We start from the raw sequence: 22,402 nt of genomic DNA on the forward strand, positions 1-22,402 counted from the left end.
TCATAGTTCTAATTAATATTATGTTCCCAGATAAAATGCTTCCCTCATAGTGCATGTGTTAGCCTTTAGCTCATCTTTTTCTCTGTGTGTCTTTCTGGTTTTTTTGTTGGTTGTCTTACTCGTAGTTAAAGGCATGTTAAGAGTATTTCCTTTCCAAATAGTTGCTTCTGTATAAATATTCATTAATCTTACAATGTAATAGACATTCTGTGGTGGAATAATGGAAAGTTGTAGTTGCTCCGGGTTAGAGATACTCCAGTCAGTTTTTTTCAGGATTGATAGTGATTTCATGCTACTGAACAGACAGAGTCTAATACCAATTCAGACTTTTTTTCTTTATCTTTTGAAAAACCTTTTTATACAAAGCTTTCCATATGACCAGATGAGTAAAAGCCTTATGTTCTATATTAAACTGTTAACTTTGTTGTTTTTTAAAATTAAATTATAAACCACTGGTGGTACCTGTTCCTTTTTATTAGCAAAGTAAAATTTTGTAGGCTTATTGTTGAGTGACAAGCTGAGACAGGCAGTATTTGTGTTAATTAAAGGACAAAATAAAAAGGTCTGAATTCATTAAAGTAGTTTTTCCTGCTGTTTGACTGACAAATTACGCAGGTTGACTCCTCTGATTGCTTTTCCTCAGTTTTAGTCCATTTCCTTTAATGTAAAGGCTAATATTCCAGTCTTCTCTCCTTTTCTTGTACAGTTTGCCTTGCTGTTCTTTATTTACTGTAAGTTTGCAGAAATAGAAAAGACTTACTCGCTAACTGAACTACTGTAATACCTTGCACAAATGAGTGCTACAGCTAAATTACCGTAAAACCTAGAAAAGCAGGGTCCGGTAAAAAAAACAAAAGTTTTTTATAATCATCCAATTTACTGATAGGGTCTTTAGTAGTGAAAAATAGGCTGATTTAGGTCAGTATCTGATCAATTGGAGCATCATTGCACCATCTCAACATGAAAACATGACTAAATTTAGCAGGTCACTTGATGTTAGTATTGTATAATATTTAAGTACGTATATTGAGTTGTGTAGACTGACTATGCTAATTAGTAAATAGTTTCTAGTTAAAATGTATATTTAGTTGCTGTTCATGCTGAGTGTTGTTCTGTTCTACTTTGGGGTAAAAGTTTGAAAGAGTGATTTAAAAAAAAAAAAAAAAAAAAGCCTATAAACTTTCAGCACTTTTGACTGTTCTTAAGGCATTTAAGAAAAAAATTGATTAGATTCTGAAAGCATTATTTACATCTGAAGTGTAAAGTTTATTGAGGAAAAGTGCACCACATGTCTTTCTCAAGTATAACACAGCCCTTTTGTGAGATATATTGTTTAGAAGAAGAATGGACAACTTTTTACAGATACAGTAGCTCATTTTGAAATAACACTTACATTTCTAAATTTTTGAATAGTTTTATGTAGGTAGTCATTTTTGTTTGTATTGAAAGAAAGTGTTTGTTCTTTCCTCTGGTTTATTTTCAAAATAGAGAATCTCAAAAATAAAGTATAAGAAGAGTAGAAAATACTTTATAAATTCTTGTATTCATTTATGTCTTTTCCTGCTGTTCACAATCTTCAAAATAGAAAAGGTCAAAAGTAAAATACAAGGGGACAGAAAATCTTTAGTGAAAACTTTGTTTTCATTATGTCTCCTTGTCTTATTTTTAAGTGTAAATAATTGTTTACTATAGTACAGGTAAATCCAGTTTATTTTTATAGCAGGATAACACATCTATTTTGTCACTCCTTTATGTATACTTTGTTGATAAGTTAGAGTGCAAATACCCTTGAAATGTGATGTGTGCATAACTAGTTAGTAAAGTTGCAATGTTCGTCTTCAGTTTGCATAATCAGGTTATGTGCTGATGTTATTTTTTTAGCACCTTTTCACACCATACTGATGTTGCTAGGAGATCCCAAGACTATTCTTTGTGTCTTCTTTAAGAAGTCACTAAACTTGACAGCATTTGATCTGTAAAAGATATGTGTAAATGATATTTGTTTAGTTTTTACAGAGAATCTTAGGCTGGATTATTTCCATAGAAAAATGATTTATAAAGTCATATCCTATCTAGACTTAAAAACCAAAAAACACAAACTTACTTTGATAATGGAAATATAAGGAAGTATATTTATAGTTGCTTAAAATAATTATGTACAATATAAGGAAGTTAACTTAAGCAGGTCCCCCACATTTTTTCGTTTGCATTATTATTTGCAGCACATTGTGCATAGTTGGACAAGCAGAACAGAAATGAAAATGGTTGCTTTTTCAGGTGTTCCCATACATACATACTTATTCAGCTGCTGATGGATAATGTTTTCTTGTAGCAAGATAAAGGAGAGATTAAATCAACCTAATACACACTTCTAGTTCATGTCTCCCTTTGAAAATGAGTATGTTATTGTCTTGCCACTGGCGAGAAGGCAACCTTTATGAATTTTGCTTATTTAATGATGAAGATTAACATACACAAAACAAATAAAATAAAACGTTAATCAAAATGTCCATAATTATTAGATATGTCTTAGCATAAAATAAGGCTCATAGTAGGCTGCCCTCATAAAAAAATTCATGTCATACTGGTAAGGTTGAAAGTGTTAAATATCTGGTGTCAGTATGTTAAGCAGAGTAAATTTCAGAGGCTGAAAGACAAATACTGGCAAGGTTGAAAGTGTTAAATATCTGATGTCAGTATGTTAAGCAGAGTAAATTTCAGAGGCTGAAAGACAAACTACATGCAGTACCAGCTTGCCAACTCCATATTTCTAGAGTAATGTTAGATAGATAAATTTAGTGCTCATCATTGTGTATGTGTGTGGTACATTTTGTGTTCTTGTAAGCCTTGCTGCTTTACAATTATAGGGTGAAAGATGCACATTTCCAGCCATATCCCTGTCTTTGAATTCTCATGTTGTTCTAATGTTTGTCAATAAGAACTGAATTGTTTTTGTCTGAGAGTGTGTTGGTTTGAGTGCATTTTGTAATGCAGTGGAATCAAATCCATGTTCCAGTTGTTTCCTGGATAGATTGTTTCTCTGCAGTGAGCCAGTAATGGAAGTTTGTTTAGAAAATGGATGGATGGTGTGCTATCTACATGTGTTTATGGAGAGATATGGAGTTCATTAATGCAATTGGAATGTAGAATGGTCCTGTGGTGGGTTGGCACCCTGCCCAGGATTGTTTCCTGCCTTGTGCCCTGTGTTGGCTGGGATTGGCTCCAGCAGACCCCCGTGACCCTGTGTTCGGATTCAGCGGGTTGGAAAATGGATGGATGGATGGATGGAATGTAGAATGATAAAGAAATGGCACATTTGAAAACCAAAATTAAAAAAAATAAATGGCCAGTAGACTTAATTTAAGTAATACAGTATCTTTGTGACTGTAAAATATGTGTTGTAGTCAGTTAGTCAGCACATAAAAACTCCCACATCATGTTGTTTTTTTTTTTTTTACGTTTTGGTAGTTAAAAAAATACTAAGTTCTTATTGTTCTTTTTCCTTTCTTTGTCTGATTGAAATTTTCATACATTATTACCTTGTAATCAAGTATGGATATAAATGACATCTGGTTTGAATATTCATATTAATTTTGGAAATAGTTATAATTTTTATCAAATGAGGAAACGCAAGTCCTGTAACAAGACCATTGTTCTTTTTTATAGAAGGGCAAAAGAATACAGCATTACCAGAGACAGTAAATAAAAATATGCAGAAGTAACACTGATGTACAGTTAAACCCAGGAGTACTTCTAGCATTTGATGGCTAATTTGAAATAACCCTTGGGGATTGACAAAGTATATCAAATCAAATCAAAAACTAGCAAATGTGTTTGGGAACACAACTCCAAACTTAAAAGTATAATTCTTTTTCTTTGTTAAATTTGTAATGTATTTCATAGTATACCAACACTGAAAATTGTACTTGGGTATTTGTATAACCAATTGCTATTTGTCAAATAACATTTTACACCTTGGTAAAACGTGTCAAAAGATTTCTCTTGAAATTAAAATATACTTCTTAAAAGACTCATTCAGTGTACTATTCGGTATTAGTAAATGTTCAACTTTCAGGTTTTTCAGCATATAGTTACACTTGCATTCTAAGCTAAATCCCTGTTTTCTTTACAGATTCAAACACAAGCGCCAGCCCAACTCAAGCCAAGCGTAGGAAATCCAAGTAAAGCACCTGTATTCTTAACCTGTGAATTGTAAATGTTTGTGTATTATTTTTAATATTTTTGTGGGCAAAGTTTTTTTAAAGAAATTATAATTGTGTACAGTTTGTTTTTAACAATGTTAATTCTAATGATAACGTTTCCCGCATCAATGTGAGTTTTAGAGGTTACTGCTTTTTTTCTTTTGAATAATGTTCTAGAAATGTTAAACATCATGTATGATTTTTTGTGGAAAAAGTTGAATTAGGTTTTTGTTTTTTTTTGTTTTTTTTTAAACCACCTTCTTTGTATTAAGCTGCAGTTGAGTTGGAGTATCATTAACAGTTTGAGGTCCTGCTCTATTAAGTCATAGCTGTCTGAAGCTTGCTTATAATGCTGTTTCAACAACTGTTGTGCCATTGCATATGTTATTAGAACTTGATCAGATAAATCGGTCATCCCTATCAAACCTAAAGGACAAAAACAGCCATATAGTATAAGAAATGTGGAATCAAAAGTTAATTTTTTTTTTTTTAATCTCAACCGTAGTGCATTTCTGCCTTATTGAAGCATCATGAACTGAGCCTGTAAGGCAGACTATAAGACAGATGCTTTAATATTTATATAGCAATCCAGTTAGGCCTTAATGAAGTATTCTCACAGCTTTTGTAAATTTTTTCTATAATGTATAGAGCCCAGGGTTGAATTTTGTGCTCATCACTGCTGTTTACTTTGCTGTTTCGTGTTCTGCCATCAGTGGTATGATGATATGGTGATTTTTTTTTTTTTTTTAATACTCATAATAAGTTATCAAAATCAGCCAAGTGGAGGAACTGATGGCCTGAATGGCTACCATAAAACACATATACAGTGGTGTGAAAAACTATTTGCCCCCTTCCTGATTTCTTATTCTTTTGCATGTTTGTCACACAAAATGTTTCTGATCATCAAACACATTTAACCATTAGTCAAATATAACACAAGTAAACACAAAATGCAGTTTGTAAATGGTGGTTTTTATTATTTAGGGAGAAAAAAAAATCCAAACCTACATGGCCCTGTGTGAAAAAGTAATTGCCCCCTGAACCTAATAACTGGTTGGGCCACCCTTAGCAGCAATAACTGCAATCAAGCGTTTGCAATAACTTGCAATGAGTCTTTTACAGCGCTCTGGAGGAATTTTGGCCCACTCATCTTTGCAAAATTGTTGTAATTCAGCTTTATTTGAGGGTTTTCTAGCATGAACCGCCTTTTTAAGGTCATGCCATAGCATCTCAATTGGATTCAGGTCAGGACTTTGACTAGGCCACTCCAAAGTCTTCATTTTGTTTTTCTTCAGCCATTCAGAGGTGGATTTGCTGGTGTGTTTTGGGTCATTGTCCTGTTGCAGCACCCAAGATCGCTTCAGCTTGAGTTGACGAACAGATGGCCGGACATTCTCCTTCAGGATTTTTTGGTAGACAGTAGAATTCATGGTTCCTTCTATCACAGCAAGCCTTCCAGGTCCTGAAGCAGCAAAACAACCCCAGACCATCACACTACCACCACCATATTTTACTGTTGGTATGATGTTCTTTTTCTGAAATGCTGTGTTCCTTTTACGCCAGATGTAACGGGACATTTGCCTTCCAAAAGGTTCAACTTTTGTCTCATCAGTCCACAAGGTATTTTCCCAAAAGTCTTAGCAATCATTGAGATGTTTCTTAGCAAAATTGAGACGAGCTCTAATGTTCTTTTTGCTTAACAGTGGTTTGCGTCTTGGAAATCTGCCATGCAGGCCGTTTTTGCCCAGTCTCTTTCTTATGGTGGAGTCGTGAACACTGACCTTAATTGAGGCAAGTGAGGCCTGCAGTTCTTTAGACGTTGTCCTGGGGTCTTTTGTGACCTCTCGGATGAGTCGTCTCTGCGCTCTTGGGGTAATTTTGGTCGGCCGGCCACTCCTGGGAAGGTTCACCACTGTTCCATGTTTTTGCCATTTGTGGATAATGGCTCTCACTGTGGTTCGCTGGAGTCCCAAAGCTTTAGAAATGGCTTTATAACCTTTACCAGACTGATAGATCTCAATTACTTCTGTTCTCATTTGTTCCTGAATTTCTTTGGATCTTGGCATGATGTCTAGCTTTTGAGGTGCTTTTGGTCTACTTCTCTGTGTCAGGCAGCTCCTATTTAAGTGATTTCTTGATTGAAACAGGTGTGGCAGTAATCAGGCCTGGGGGTGGCTACGGAAATTGAACTCAGGTGTGATACACCACAGTTAGGTTATTTTTTAACAAGGGGGCAATTACTTTTTCACACAGGGCCATGTAGGTTTGGATTTTTTTTCTCCCTAAATAATAAAAACCATCATTTAAAAACTGCATTTTGTGTTTACTTGTGTTATATTTGACTAATGGTTAAATGTGTTTGATGATCAGAAACATTTTGTGTGACAAACATGCAAAAGAATAAGAAATCAGGAAGGGGGCAAATAGTTTTTCACACCACTGTAAGTTATAAATTCAGGTTAAATTATTTTAATGAAAAAGTAGTGTTTGAAATTTACCATATGTAGAAGTTCCAGAATTTATTACCTTTCATGTGAAGATTACAGTGGTAGTTGAAGAACTGCCAGAGGCATTGCTTGTCTCCCAAGACTAAATAATTAATATTCTCTTTGTTCAACAGCACTTTTATGTAAATACAGATATACTGAAGTATATGTGTAAGGTTTTGCAGACACAGTTGTACATGTCTAAGGAAATGAAGTTGTTATTGTTTGAGTGAAGTAAGTCTGAAGATTGTAAAGAGTACATTTAGGTATATTGTTTTCCAGGTTTCCACATGTTGTTTTAGATTATTCTGGGAAAAATGTGAATGCCTTCTGATTAAAGATAATGTCATTAAATCTATTCCTGTGTTCTAAGACGTACACTCAAGGTATTGTCCTTCACTACTTCTTTTACTTGTACTTATGCACATTTGAATATATTTGGGCAGAAAACCTGTAAGTACTGAAATCAGATGGTAAAGCCACAGCCTCTGGTCATGATAAAACCAGTCAACACCCTGAAAATTCCTGTTCTTGTTAAGAAGCCCTTGTTTGCTCTAAATTTTTGTTAATTTAACAAATCTGTGCAGTTGGTAAAATTACTGTAGCACACCTTTTGAAAGAGTAGTATGTATACAAAAAAAAAAACAAAAACATAGTACTGGTTTTTCTATTGTTTATTTTTCAGTCCTTTTTCAGTTCAAACACCCAGAAAGTAAGTGCAATTAGAATGATGTCATCTGTTCCCTGTGAATACCATCAAAGAAACAGAAAAATATATAAATTGATGCTAAGAGTAAAATGCCATCCAAATGTAACGTATTGATCTATTCTGATTTGTGAAAATTGAATTCTTGTTACTGCATGAAAGCTTTATAAGAAAGTGAGACGAAGAATTCCACTGCAGGAGTAAAGCTGTATCTTGCATTATAAAAGAAACTAATAATTGTTCTATTGGTTGCAGAAAATTTTACATTATTTTAAAATAAATGTAATTTATCTAATATACAGATTAGGATTGCCCATAAGAAATAGTCATGTGGTATACATATGTTATACAATTAACTTATACAAATTACATCAAACTATATTTTTGGCATACTTTTGCAACATTATTTGCAGCTGCTTAAAATGCACAGTGATAAATATTGTAGCATTAAGAGGAATCGAAACAACATTATGTTAGATTCAAGTCTGCATCGTTCTGAAGTAGAGCAGGCATTTCAGTGTACTATTGAACCTATATACCATGTGTTTATTTGTTGAAGAATACAGCTGCACAACCATACTGTACATATTATACATATTATATATGAAATATGTAAAGTATATGTTTATGCAGCTGCTTTCCTTCCGGTTATTGTAGACACATACCTATATATTGCTGGTTGCACAATAATTTTGAAATGGCTTTATTTTTTCAGTCTCTCAAATAACTGATAGAAGAACAACAGTTGCAGAGTAACAGTCACATTTTTCTCTATTTTAATAGTGAAAGGTTCTCTTTCATGTGGGATTTTCAAAAAAATTTCACATAAATAGCCAGAGAAGTGCGTGCTGGTGATGCAACTAATCTGGTATTGAACTGTTGGAGCTTGATCCCAAGAATCAATGTCGTGGTAAAGGGGATAAGCTGGCCATTCATGGCATGGTTAGCTCATGCCCACCTCATTGATACTTGGGATTTTGAGTCCTTCCATTACCTCAATACTAGATTAGTGATGTAACAAGTCCACTTTTTTATTTTTATTTTTTATTATTATAAGAATATAGCTGCATCATTTTACACCATGATTTTTTCAAAGTAGCCACAGGAAAAAGTACTTAATGCCATTAAAAGAAAAATACAACTGTTTCCCTTTTAAATGTCAACTATACATATGCCAGTCATACTGTACTTCTTTCAAGGTGATGCACTAGATATGTGTACTGTAATATTTTACCTAGAAACAACATATGTTTTAACCATTGTGAGATGTGAAAGAGAATCCAGTCAAGGAAGTTATCAAGTTACCCAGTTTAGCATCTCTAGTATTTTTTAAGCTTATTCATCATCAGTATGCCTATGTAGTAAGTGCATTTGAATTTCTTGTATTTCACAACTACAGACATTATGCATTTCATTATGTTTTTGTTTAGCAAAATGAAATGTGTATGTACAGTACTACAGTTTTTCTTTTGAAATAATATAATAAATGCACAAGCAGACTTTGCTAAAGAATGAGGACATCATTTTTTTTTTGTTATTTATTATGAAAATAATATGCTTTCACATCTTATCTATATCTTTATATTCCCAAGACTTGCTTAGTGGGGACTCTGTTCTTAGAAGGATAAAACTAAGATGCTCACCCCTAAACTCAAATAATTCCTTCAATAGAGGGGAAAAAAAAACATTCATTTAACCATAATTTACTTGCCCTTTATGACAGTCTATTTATTTGTTTGTACCAATTTTCTGTCAGTTATCATTTTTTTCTTTTCAAAATGGATAGGGTTATAGTGGTATTCCTGTTCACAAGTGTAACAAGTTTGCTGCAGATAGTAAGGTTTCTATAAAAAAAAATGGCAGCCAAGTATTTTTATAATTAATCATTTGAAATGGCACTGCATTTTTAAATGTACCCTTCCAACACCCTTCTTCTTTACAGTCATATTAAAGTGACAGTGTTGTTGTGGTATATGTTTTTGTTTTGTAGCATAGCTAATGCATTTATATACATTTTTAGGTGCTGTGAAGGTTGTATCTGAAATTCCTGCTTAAACAGGCAATGTCTACTTTAGACATTTTAAAATGGTATTGTGTTCCTTAGTGGAGAGCTCGTGAGAACTTAGAGAAATATATGCAAGACTCTAGGCAACATTTCCTGTTGACCAACCATTTAATAAACTGAGGACCTAGAAGGGTTTGCAAAATGAGAAAATGAATATGTGGGTAAGGCAAAAGTAAGCAGTTTTCATTTCTGGATGAGGCTAAAATCGATAACAAATTGTTCACATGATGAGTCTAGATTTAAAAGCTGGTTATACATGTCTACATTGTTTTGGACTTGAAGGCAGAATGTAATTCACCCCTTTTTGTCTAGTTTCATTAAGAATCATCACAAATTTATTTGCCTGGCTTTGTTCCTCCACTCATCTTTTCTGATATTGAGACAAGATTTTAAATAACTTATAATGCATTACTTTAATTTTGCTCAGAGCATTCATAAATATTTTTTTACGTCTTAAGTACTGTATTTGAATGAAAGCAAACTGATGCAGATTCTTGTGTGTGTTGATTATAAAAAGCCTGATTTGTTGTAAATATTTTTATAAACCTGTTTCTCACATAAACCTGTTGTAGAAATGGACCAGAGACAGAGAACACATGCAACTGAGATTGAAAGAAAGAATAAAATATTTCAGGGTTTGTATCTTGTAATTGTGTAAAATGCCACAATAAATGTTACTACTTGTATTTCTTTAAAAATGTGTCTTTCTTTTTGTTCAATTAATACATGGATTTTATTAATTTTAATATAAAAATGTGGGTTAATATAGGCAAATGACCAAATTGTTTGACATAGTTTTAGTATTATGTTTGAAGTGAAATAAAAAATTAAATAAAACAACTTACAAAAGCAGGTTTTTAATAGTTATTTCAAAATGAAATTTATAATCATTTTGTTAGGTGGGTTCTTGAATTTCTTTATATAAAATCATAATTAATTCATAAAGTACCTAACACACCTCCATATTCTGACATGTATTAGCTATCACAGTGTTTGTAGGATAAGCTTTGGTGCAGTAGTCAAGTTCAATTACTGTTATTGTATGTACCATGATTAATACGTAATGCTAGTCAATCATGGAGCTAATATTGAAATCTTTGAATTCTGCCCCTTCAAAAATGTCATTTTATAAAAAAAGGAAACTGACAAAATCATGAAATGTAAGAATGCAAAATTATAACGCCAATCTATCAGTCTGTGCTCTGCTACTAGCACTAGAGTAAACAAAGATCCAAGACTGCTAGTCAGTGGCTTTTTTGCTTTGAACATTTAAGGCCCTAGCAGATCATCATCGTATATGTGTACTCTGGTATCTGTAGTCACCTGGGTGGTGTTCAGCATCGTAACAGTTGTTTTGTTGTCACAGTTAACTTGGTGATCAGTACTATAAAAATAAGGTCAATGCATGCGACACGGGCACTCAGGAAAAAAAGCTTTTTAATGTGATTAGCAACAGTTTAGATGGGGGGGGTGGGGTGGGGTGGAGGAAAGCTTAATACAAACTCAGTGTTACATGTCAGAACCCAGCAGCTTATGAGCTTACTAGTTTTGCTGTGGAGTGGGACAAAATTCTGAGATTTGCATTTGTTTTCCACAACTGTTTTTCCCTTTCAAGAAGGAGGAGCATTATCCACCATGGCACACACTCAAGTATCCACCTTCACTGGCCCAATTTATAGTGAGCATGACTAGCATTCAGCTAATATGCCAAATTCAGAATGGAACTAAAGGTAAATCTTAATAACATTTTATTTGATTTGATAACTAAAAGTATTTCCAAGCTGCTTTTTATCCATTGCAATAATGCTGTAGTGGACATAAACTTTTATTCAGACCTGTGTTGTGTTTAAAATGTTTTTGTTGTAAAATTCCTAATATTTTTTGCACAGAACACTGACTTATGTTCTTACTTTGTAATTGCCATTTTGCTCCTCATCAGGATTATTGGATTACCAGAAGCCTAAGCACACAAAATTAATAGAAGGAAGTGTTCTTTTTTCACTTATTTTACTTCTGCTAAGATTACTTTCTTGAATAAATGACAATGAATATGCAATGACTGAACCAACTGTTAATTGTTTTACTTTTCCCATAGTACTAAAGGTTTAAGTGAGACCTCTTTTTCCAGTGCTTCACACCCTCAAAGTACATAGTTCTTTACTGGATAATGGCTTTCAGCTCCCACACTTAAGTAAGTACCTGTCATATTTAATTTTCATGTTTAAAACAAAAAAATAAATGCCTGAATTGGCAGGTGTTTGATTTGTTTTAATGTAAAAGGATTGATCAATTGCAGCAAGTATGTTTATATGCATATCAGTATATTTAGTTTCTATTTTTTAACCAAAGTGATAATCTGCATATATTTTATCAGTTTATTTTATAAGAGCATTTAAAGATACTGTATAGGGTTGGCACACTGGTGAGAGATGCTGCCATACAACTGCAGGGAACTGGGTTTGAATCCAGGCCCAGTCAAAATGCAGGATTTCCTCCAACTTCTCAGAGACATACAGTTTGATTTTATCTGTAAGCTGCCCTTGTGGGTATGTTGCTGAATGTATCTTTCACACTCTCGACTACTGTTCCCTGCTTTGTGCCTAATATCGACAGGATAGGTTCTGGCTACTTGTGACCTTAAAACTAAATGGAAGGAAGAGTATTTTCTAAGAAAAATAAAATCCTAGTCTGTACTAAATGCATTATGGTTTAAATTGAGGGAATGTGCCACAGTTTTGTTTCAGTAATTAGTACATTCAGTGTACAAATTAAAAAGACAGCTATTATTACTGAGACAGACAATTTGTCCTCAAGGGACGTTAAAACCTTGCAGAAGCTCAAAAGAGGTGATCAGCTTTAATTTTTTTTTCAGTATTTCGGCTGCATTAAACATATTTCCTACTAGAATTTCTTTAACATTACAGGAGATTTTTAATTGTAATCCTAGATAATTTCCAAGACATGAGATTTTGTGCCTCCTCACAGTCTAAGGAAACCTCATCCACCACATTTTATTACCGTCTTTTCTAAAAACTCCCCTTAAAGGCCTCACAAAATAATCCCTTCATTTAGGACTTGAATCCAGTTTTTTTGTAAATGGAGTTGCCATTTGTATTAAAAGTTGAATTATAATCTAGATGTTTTGTAGGCTGTGTCCTCAGTATTCTATGGGACCTCCATAAAAAGACTCGATATCAGTGCCACATGGTCCTAATTCAGCCCAAATGCCAGGCTTCTCAAAGAGGTCAAATGTTTGAACAATATGTACATTGTGTGTAAATCCCAATCCGTTTCATAGAATACGGACACATTTTCAGTTTGCATCCATAAATCTAAGAGATGTTCAAAATAAATAAACAAAACTTAAGTTAAAAATTCATGATTCACAGGCAGACTGGAAGAACCTTTTATTTATCATCATCAAGTCTGTGCTGCTGCATTCATAAATACAAAACCACAACAGTATGTGACATCTGTTATAGTTATAAACCCCAGCCTTAGCACCAGCATAATCGGCTAATTTTATATGACTAGAAACTTAAGTTAAAAGATTAAACATATTTTCTTAAAAGTAAATATTTTCTTTAATTTTGAAAATTTTCAAAGTGAATAACTGTATTGAAACCAAATTTATATATACGGTCTATTGTGGCTGCCATACCTGAACCAAAAAAAGTGCTACCTACTGACAAAAGATTTCCATTTATATTAAACAGGAGAAAATTAATATAATGTTATAAAACTAAATGATCTGGTGACTTTGTACTTAAGTATGGTGATTCATATTCAGTATATCCATTCAAAATACAAATTGCTATCCACTATAGGAGGATTCATTAAAAGGTACAATGGCAAATGAGATTAATGAACACCACAGTAAAATTACACGTTAACCATTCCTTCCTATTTTTTGCCTTGTAAAACAAAATGGAAAATGGGGCATGACTCTGCTGGCTTCCTTACTGAAACACTTCATGCAATTATTACTGAGCCACAGATTCTTGGTCAGCCAAAAGATACAGTACAGTATTTATTTTTTGATTCACTACATGCAGTCTTTTTTTTATCAATTTTTAAAGCTGCCATACATGGTTTTACCACTAGAGGGCACTCGCCTATACATCAAAAATACTGCTTAGCATTATTACTCCAATGGACATACACTCCTACATGACTCATAAAAAATTTACCTTAATACACAGACTGTAATATTACTTTTTAATCCTTATGACAGCTTTCACATATTTATAATTAATATATATATTTATTTATTAATTTATTTATCTTTCATCCAAAGTCCCTGAGTGCCAAGGCGTCAATCTTGTGAAAAACAAAAAAGGATAAAAAAAATCTTTCAAAAACTCACACTGACAGAAATTGACTTCAACATTTTCCTCTCACTCACACACCCTTATCTGAAAAGGGGAAAAAAAAAACTCTGCACTGCACACATCTGAAGCTTAATTCACAAAATGTAAAACGGCATATGCAAACTTACATCTGTAACTTCTATAATTTACAAATATAAGTATATATCAATATACTTCAGCACCATAGATATTTTTTCTAATAATAACATTTTAAAAATTGAGAGAAACAGAGAAGGTGGTAAAACGTTTCTAGTCAGGGAAGTAAAGGCATTTCATCTTCAGCTATGTGGGCTTTGCCCACACTTCAGATGCACTCAAGTCCAGTCCTCACATTCCTTAACTTTACATTCCAACTGAAAACCTCTAGTAGCTCAATTAAATCAAACTCCTTCTGCTGAACATGTTATTTTTTAAAACAGATGGCTACAAAATGCAGTCTATAAAAAGTTAAAAGGCACCCCAGCATAGGAGCCTCCAGAGCTCTTGCATTGATCCATATTGTGAAAGAAATGCGCTAACTTGAGCAATAAAAGTAATCAAACTGAGTAGTGGTGAGTATTGAGGAGTGTAGCTCAAATAAGTGAATGTGAACCAACAGAAACAGATTGGGAAGGCATACTAAAATTCATAATATATCAAAAACTGCAACCCCCCCAACACAGATCCATCACACTAATAAAAAATTTCAAGACCTACACAACAAATTCATAAGAATGTAAGAAATTTTGCAAGCCACAGGTGACTAATTCATTCCATGAATTTCATTTGGTTTACTAATAATTCTAACAATTTTCCTTTTTCAGAGCAAGCATATTAATGAAGAGTTCTGGGAGAACAGTCTTCTCCATTGTTGAGATTAATAAGCATGCAGCATTCATTACATGAAGTACCTGGGTAAATTATTCAAGTATAAATTGGCAAAGAAAACACACCCTACAATGGCGTGTAGGTTAATGTTAGACTAGTCAAATATTAGAATGTTTCATTGGGAAAAAGTTGTTAAGGAGAGCACTGCTTCCCAAATAACTGCTAGCACTTTATGTGGTGGGTTGTGGTGCCCAACTCTATTCACAGATTTCCTTTGGCGAGCCCCCTAATTAGTCACCATGATCTAAACAAGTATGGGGTCTCAGCATTCCCAGACTATGCAATCATATGTAGCAATAAAAGCATATTCAGTAAGAGAGGCTGAATATAAAAATATTGTAAGAGTAGCACTGTAGCTGGAATAAAGAGATATTAAAAAGTGATCCCACTACCTCCACCAAGACAGGCAGAACTGAGCAAAGGCAGCTATACAGCTTATTGATGGATTAAACTAAAATAGCTGTTGGCTGTACAAAAAGACAAATTTCTTTTTTTTTTTTTTTTTTGATCGCAAGAATATTTGGGCTATATTTAGTTTTTTTCAGTATATTGCTGGGCAGTTTTGACACCATTTGACAGCATGAAACATAGACACAAATAGTACCTTGCTCAGAAGACTTGCCTTCCTACAGAGGTGAGTTGTGCTAAATACTGGTACTCTTATGTTAACATAGAGCAAATATACTTACAGTTCAATAGAGTTGGGACAGGAAATCACCCTTTCTGATACAAGTACTTATTTTATTTGCTAGTGTATCTTTTTCCCTCTTCTTCCACATTTTTTTAAGTAACCAAAGTTAAAATACACCTAACTATTAAGAGTATATCAAATTTTGATGCAAGCCAAATGAAAACATTTTAAATGTCAACATTTTTTGGTTTCTTTTTTAATCAAGGACCTCCTTATCAGCAGAAATCTTCCACACATTTTTAGCTACCATTCTTCAAACTCTGAAGAGGTAGGACAATGTAGGGTTTTCAGTATTATCAATTTCTGATAAATTTTCAAAGTGGAAGTCATACATTTATATTTTGTGGCTTCCTACATTTCAAGATGTGAAAAACAGACTACAACTACTAAAAAAGATAAAAATCTTACCAATATTTGATTTACCAAAACTACCAGGAACAAGGTCTGCTTTAATTAGGTATACATGTTATCTTTTTTTGTAGCAAGAAGCAAGTCTAATGTCATAAGAAAGTGAACTTCCCCTTTACGAGTAGTGCAAGCAGAGTCTTGTAAACAGAATCTTATTTACTCCTCCCTTTTGTTCAGATTTTACACCATTTAGCAAAAGCCAAATTAACTGATTTGTGGTAGTAGCAACCTCACTTTGTCAGTGCAGGCCTGTGCGCTCAGCATCAAGCTTGCCTACGTTGGAGTTGACTAAATTGATAGTGTGAACATATTTAACATCCAGATAACCCTTGTGAAAGGTCCTGTATTCAATTCAAATTATACGAATTTAAAAATAGAACTCTGTGGAATTTATAGACTGCAGTCAGGATTTTCTAAAACATTGTCAACGGTATGTTTTGAGTCACACTCTGCCAATTTCAGTATTGCATCTCAAGTTTTATTTTCCTATTTAGCCAGCACTCTTACTGTAATACTTTCTAAACTACACATCTTTCCCCATCGATGTCTCTCTCCACCACATTCCCATCATCAACATGCTTTTCTTTCCTTCTCAGCATTTACCTTTTCTAACTAATCTCTCAAGATGGAATCAGGGCAATTTCTTTGTGTGCACCTGCCAACAGATGTGTGCAAAGAGCTCCATTTGAGAAGAAAGTCACTCTTTGCAGACTTGAACTTTAAATGCTGTAAAATAAACTTGAAGCCACACCTTATTTCATGCTGGTAGTTTCATTTATAATAAATCTCCTCTAATGAAGGAATGATAGATGCAATTTTTCTTTAAGAAACCCACATTTTATATGCAGGATTAAAATTGTTGCATGACATTTTACTAATAGTTCTCATCTCATCCTTGAACCCACTAAATCTAATTGAGGGTCCTGACTACACTGTGGCAAATCAGAAATCACCCTGGAGGGGGATGCCAGTCCATTGTAGGGCATAGTCATGTAAAATTCTCACACAGGGCCAGTTTACAAGTGCCAATTAATCTAACATTAGTAAATCTAATTTGTGCATGTGGGAGAAAGACCATTGCAGATGCCACACAACCACTGAATGTAGGATCTGTGAGGAATAATGCTGATCACTGTGCTAGCCTCATAATGATGTTATAAAAATGTTCTTAATTCCCAGTTTTTTCTCTCCAAATGGGAAAAAACTTTTATCTATGTTATTTGTTTTACCACATGTTGTCTGTACTGAATTATTATTTTAACTTGACCTTATCTTTCTTACTTTTTTGACTGGGCTAACGAAAGACTTTAAGAATTATGTCTGCTTTTGAAATACTTTTGGATTTTTTGTTTGTTATTAATGCACAGACCAGAAGACTGCTCAGATAAACTGATAGCTTTTTCAAGCATTTAAATGAGTAACAAGTTGTGTAGAGTAATTCACCCAATAAGGGCCCTAGTTTCTAGTTAATGATTTCTCAGATTGTTATTTTGTTTCCACCACAAGGTTATTTCAAAGGTCCCTCATGCTGAGCAGTTCTGATAATTGAGGGGCTGTGGATTAATACTCTGCTTTGGTTTTCTTTGGGTGACACCAGTTTAATGACATTCACCAAAAACACGCAGATTAGGTTGACTGACAAGTCTAACATTCACCTGTTTAGTGTGTGCTATGATGGGACCCGATTTGCACCCACTGACATAAGTAGGTACAGAAAGTTGATGAATGAATGATTTAGAAGTATTTCGATTTCCCTAATCTAGTAATTTTGAATTTTTTTTCCTGATGTTGTGTTTCCATCAGGAAGTGCAGAGGAATGATTTGTCAGTATGGAAACAGAAGTATTCTGGACCCATTATGAGCATCTAGAATAACTAAAAAGAACATGTTTGTAAATTTCTAATTTTGTCTGCAAAATTGGGATTTTTCATTTGGATTGAAAATTTTAGTGGAATTAAAATTGATGAAAAGCTCATATGCTCAGTCCAAAGTAAACTTAGCCAGCTAAATATACCACACTAGTTTGTGTAAACCACTAGCCTGTTACCACTGCTTGAAACAACATTTTCATATTTTTCCCACTTTTGCATTCAGTGTTGGTTATTGTTGACACCATTTTGAGACCTATATATGGCTATTACAGCCATGCTTGTGGTTACATTATTTTTAGTAAAGCAAACAACTGTACTCTGGATGTGTAGAATTTTCTAGCTTGTATCGACACCTTTGATGCTAATATGTAAAGGCTTTAATGTGAGAGTATCACTCTACTTTTTTAAATTTCCAATTTTTTTGCAGATCTATTACATATTTCTATTGGACTTTTATTATTGTAATTCCTATGATAGTGTTTTTTCCTTCTACTAGAGGCTACCTTCTTTCACAATAAAAGAATGATAGCTTTGAAATGGTTCCTCAAACTACATTACTAAAATTCTAAAATGATAAAAATCATGGTCAAAATTTAAAAAAAAAAATCTAAAACCTCCTTCTTATTTGTTATTTTTTTTAAATTAACAGTCTGCCAAGTTGTAATTTGTGCAGACTGGAGTAGGAAGTACATAACTACATCAATTCCAAATCTGCTGCAGTCCACCTTAAAACAGATATTTACAATGACTCTGACCAGAATGCTGACCCACTGCAATATGTCCTAAATAAGATTGTCTAATGTACATTTTACAAAGTAGATTCAGAACACTGATGAGTTGATGGTTTAGAAGAAGTTCACATTTACATTTGGGGAAAATGTTTTTTTTCTATTGTGCTTCCACCCAAGTTAGCAGAAGAAGAATGAAATGGTTAGAACCTATTATAAGCAAACTTTGAATTTCTAAATAAAGTGTCTGCTAAGAATAATTAAAAATAACAAGTTAAATGATATTTTTTGAATCCAGAGCTGCACTCTCATAGGAACATAATGCTGTTTATCTCTAATGTTTTAACACGTCTTCCAAGGCGCTTCTACTTTGTCACGGCTACAATTATTTTTGTACGCACTTAACACAAACTGGACGTATACAAGTAACAGCTATAGTTATCCTACTATTTCTCTGTAAGCTACTGAAGTAAAGTGTGGCACAAAGCTGCCTTTGCTCAGAGTGTGGAGACACTTTAGTTCTAATCCTGCTTCTACAACCCAGTGATGATGCTGAAGACATCAAGTTGAATGACAAATTGTGGAAATCTACACAGGACTGCCTTTACAAAGAATGTAGCTGTATGCTCCATTTGTCCTTTGTAAGATTAGGCACAACAGCTCTTGGAAGGTGGATGAAACAGCCGGACTAGGGTAAAAATGTAGGCCTGTTATAAAAAAAGAAAGTCCCTTAAAAGGAAAAAATAATGTTAGCAACAGCCAGAAAACATACACTAAAACTAACATCATGGAGACGCTAACCGGTGCCTGACTTCAGAAGGTCTGAGGGCAGTACGCATGGCAAGAGGGAAGGATGGAAGTGTCAGGCCCTCAGTGTAAACAGCCCCTCTGACTTAATAATTAAACTGACGCCGGCATGGCTGGTGCACAAAGCTCCCCTTGCCACGACTGCGACGTTGAGGAAGATTCTCGCGGAGGCAGTTCTGCCGCTGCATGAGGTTTCTGCTTAGCTGCCGTCTCTCAACCCGTGCCTTGGCCCGTTGGACTCTAGAAACTTGGTTGACCTTTGACATAATGTTCGTATCAGAGCCCCGTGATGCTCTGCTGGAAATAGTCTGTCCACCTGAAGGCAGAGGTTCCACTCTAGAGAAAGGGAAGGAAAACAAAAACAGCACATTAAAAAGTACATGCTATAGTGCATACACACATTCTGTACATCCAGTGCATACAAACACATCCACATATTTACATAAACAATGTGGACTTAAATATGAGGGAAAAAAATAGTTCTAAAACTATTCTAGTCAAATACAGTTTCATATTAAATTTATCTATTTTTAAATTTACCACAATATGGTTTACAAGCAATATTATAGCACAACAAATAATCTGAAATTCAGTTTCTAATGAAAAGGTATCATTTTTATATATTTTATTTATGATTCCTAATGCAGATGGGCAGTTTTTGCTCATATATAAATTTGAACACTGATTACAGATTCATTTTTTAGATCTTGGGTGGCCCAATGGATAGCACTGAAGCTTTGGTGTAATGCCCATCTTGGTTACTGTCAGTGCCAAGCTCTCTCTGCTCATGTGTGTTTTTCTTCTTGTCCTCCACATCTCAAAGGTGAAGAGATTCATGTTAAGTTAATTATTAAACAAAATGCAACCAAGTACATACAGTGATCCCTCGCTATATCGCGCTTCGCCTTTCGCGGCTTCACACTATCGCGGATTTTATATGTAAGCATATTTAAATATATATCGCGGATTTTTTACTGGTTCGCGGATTTCTGAGGACAATGGGTCTTTTAATTTCTGGTACATGCTTCCTCAGTTGGTTTGCCCAGTTGATTTTATACAAGGGACGCTATTGGCAGATGGCTGGGAAGCTACCCAACTTACTTTCTCTCTCTCTCTCTTGCGCTGACTTTCTCTGATCCTGACGTAGGGGGTGTGAGCAGGGGGGCTGTTCGCACACCTAGACGATACGGACGCTCGTCTAAAAATGCTGAAAGATTATCTTCACGTTGCTACCTTCTGTGTGCAGCTGCTTCGTGAAGCGACATGCTGCACGGTGCTTCGCATACTTAAAAGCTCAAAGGGCGCACGTATTGATTTTTGACTTTGTTTTCCTCTCTCTCTCTCTCTCCTCCTGACTGAGGGGGTGTGAGCTGCCGCCTTCAACAGCTTTGTACTGGCGGTGCTTCGCATACTTAAAAGCCAAACAGCCCTATTGATTTGTTTGCTTTTCTCTCTGTTTCCTTTGAAGAGGAAGATATGTTTGCATTCTTTTAATTGTGAGATAGAACTGTCATCTCTGTCTTGTCATGGAGCACAGTTTAAACTTTTGAAAAAGAGACAAATGTTTGTTTGCAGTGTTTGAATAACGTTCCTGTCTCTCTACAACCTCCTGTGTTTCTGCGCAAATCTGTGACCCAAGCATGACAATATAAAAATAACCATATAAACATATGGTTTCTACTTTGCGGATTTTCTTATTTCGCGGGTGGCTCTGGAACACAACCCCCGCGATGGAGGAGGGATTACTGTATTTGGATGCAAGTTTGACCTAGGATGGCTCACTGTGACATGAAAATGTGACAGCCCATAAGAGCCCTCCAGTCTGTTGGGCCATGTAGGTGCATGAAAGTGCAGAATTATGGCATAGTCTGGTGCTTGAATTGTGTGAATATCACACTTGTTTTACAACACTCTAGTTCAAAGTAGCCAACTAATAATACTTACCTGAGGTTGACTTCGTGAAGTGGAAGTGTCTCGATCTCCTCATTGATTGACTGGATGCCAGATTCCATGTAGACAGACATGCTGGGATGTTCAATGAGCAAATCTTCCAATGGGCTGCTTTCTGGTGTGGCACCTTCTGCAGTAAAACAGGGGGGAGGGGTGACATACCAACTCTCATCCATCCAGCGGGGTTTGAACCTGCCGCTGCAGTCACTCTGTGACCCCGGGGTCGGAGGAGAAGAGCCCAGTGGGCAGGAGGTTGGGCTTTCCAAAGTTATGAACCCTGTCCAATCAGGAGAACAGGAGGAGGGGCGTGTCCTGCAGCGGCCAGCGGTAGAAGAGGGTGGGTGTGTTGCATACCCCTCCATTACCTTCCCTGAATGGTCTGATGAGGAAGGGGAGAGTCTCTGGGGCCTGTCCCTCTCATGTTCCTGTTCAACCCAGTTGCCTTCCCCAGAGCAAGCTCTGTGAATGTCTTAATGAAGGAGCAACCATAGGTGTTAAGCAAGGATCCATAGATTAAAAGAAAAAAGTAGCATGTAGGTGCATACATTCATTATAAGAGAGAGGGTGGGAGGGGAAGACACAAAAAGAAAAAGGCAGCATTAATTACTGGAATACCTTCTCCTTTTGTTTCAAGCAAAAAAAAAAAAAAAAAAATGCAAGACCGGATCAGAGTGAACTTTTTTTCCCTCCAACAAAATGTTTGTGATAAAAGTTCTTTTACAATAAACACTAGGGTAGGGGGCAGCCATTCCTCATGGACGCTTATGAGAGCACATCAATCCCACCGCTCTATTTGTTAATTTCCATTTGCTTGGAAGTTATGACAATATCTATGGAGAAAAAGACTATTCAAGGGGCCAGTGGATGAAGGAAATACAGGGGGAGGCATATGCCATGATTTGCTCACAGACCACAATTTGTGCCCATTTTGAAAAAACTAAGTAAAATAATTTTTAAGCCAAGATATGTGTGAATTATATGTTATGGGGCTCCTATGCAGGCCCCCTGGCTTGAAGTCAGGAAGTGGGATTTCACTCCATTTCCTTGGTTGAAATCCACTAATCTCAAATTCACCCCTCACTTTTGAACCACCCCTCGATTCCGTGGTTCAATTCTTGGGTTTGTATTTTCACCCCGTGTCTCTGAGTTGTCGTCTAACATGCAGGTTAGATGAACTGGCAACTCTAAATTATGATGCGCAAATCTCCCCTATGAAGGGCTGGCAACATATCCACATTTGGTTCCTGCCTT

The 22,402-nt window shown here is 35.1% G+C and overlaps 2 protein-coding genes across 7 annotated transcripts in view; one reads left to right on the plus strand and one right to left on the minus strand.

The window, feature by feature from the left end:
• ncoa6 (nuclear receptor coactivator 6) overlaps positions 1 to 10,299 on the plus strand; it is a 73,029-nt gene extending 62,730 nt beyond the window's left edge. For all 4 annotated transcript variants that reach the window (XM_028811774.2, XM_028811772.2, XM_028811773.2 and 1 more), the window contains 2 exons: positions 4,133 to 5,028; positions 6,649 to 10,299. Coding sequence is in view for 3 of the 4 variants with exons in the window: in XM_028811772.2 (XP_028667605.2) it covers positions 4,133 to 4,185 (53 nt within the window). In the remaining variant the exon portion in view is untranslated. The remainder of the gene's footprint in view (positions 1 to 4,132; positions 5,029 to 6,648) is intronic.
• Positions 10,300 to 12,851: 2,552 nt separating this feature from the next.
• LOC114659341 (tumor protein p53-inducible nuclear protein 2) overlaps positions 12,852 to 22,402 on the minus strand; it is a 28,792-nt gene continuing 19,241 nt past the window's right edge. Inside the window, exons 3-4 of one of the 3 annotated variants that reach the window (XM_051932825.1) lie at positions 21,146 to 21,278; positions 12,852 to 19,537 (exon numbers count right to left, since the gene is read on the minus strand). In XM_051932825.1, the coding sequence (XP_051788785.1) occupies positions 19,288 to 19,537; positions 21,146 to 21,278 (383 nt within the window). In that variant the 3' untranslated portion in view covers positions 12,852 to 19,287. Of the gene's footprint in view, positions 19,538 to 21,145; positions 21,621 to 22,402 lie in introns of all 3 variants that reach the window. The other 2 variants (XM_028811776.2, XM_028811777.2) reach the window with 2 other exon arrangements.

This window comes from Erpetoichthys calabaricus, chromosome 10 (assembly GCF_900747795.2).
Source record: "Erpetoichthys calabaricus chromosome 10, fErpCal1.3, whole genome shotgun sequence".
In the NCBI taxonomy this organism is placed as follows: domain Eukaryota; kingdom Metazoa; phylum Chordata; class Cladistia; order Polypteriformes; family Polypteridae; genus Erpetoichthys; species Erpetoichthys calabaricus.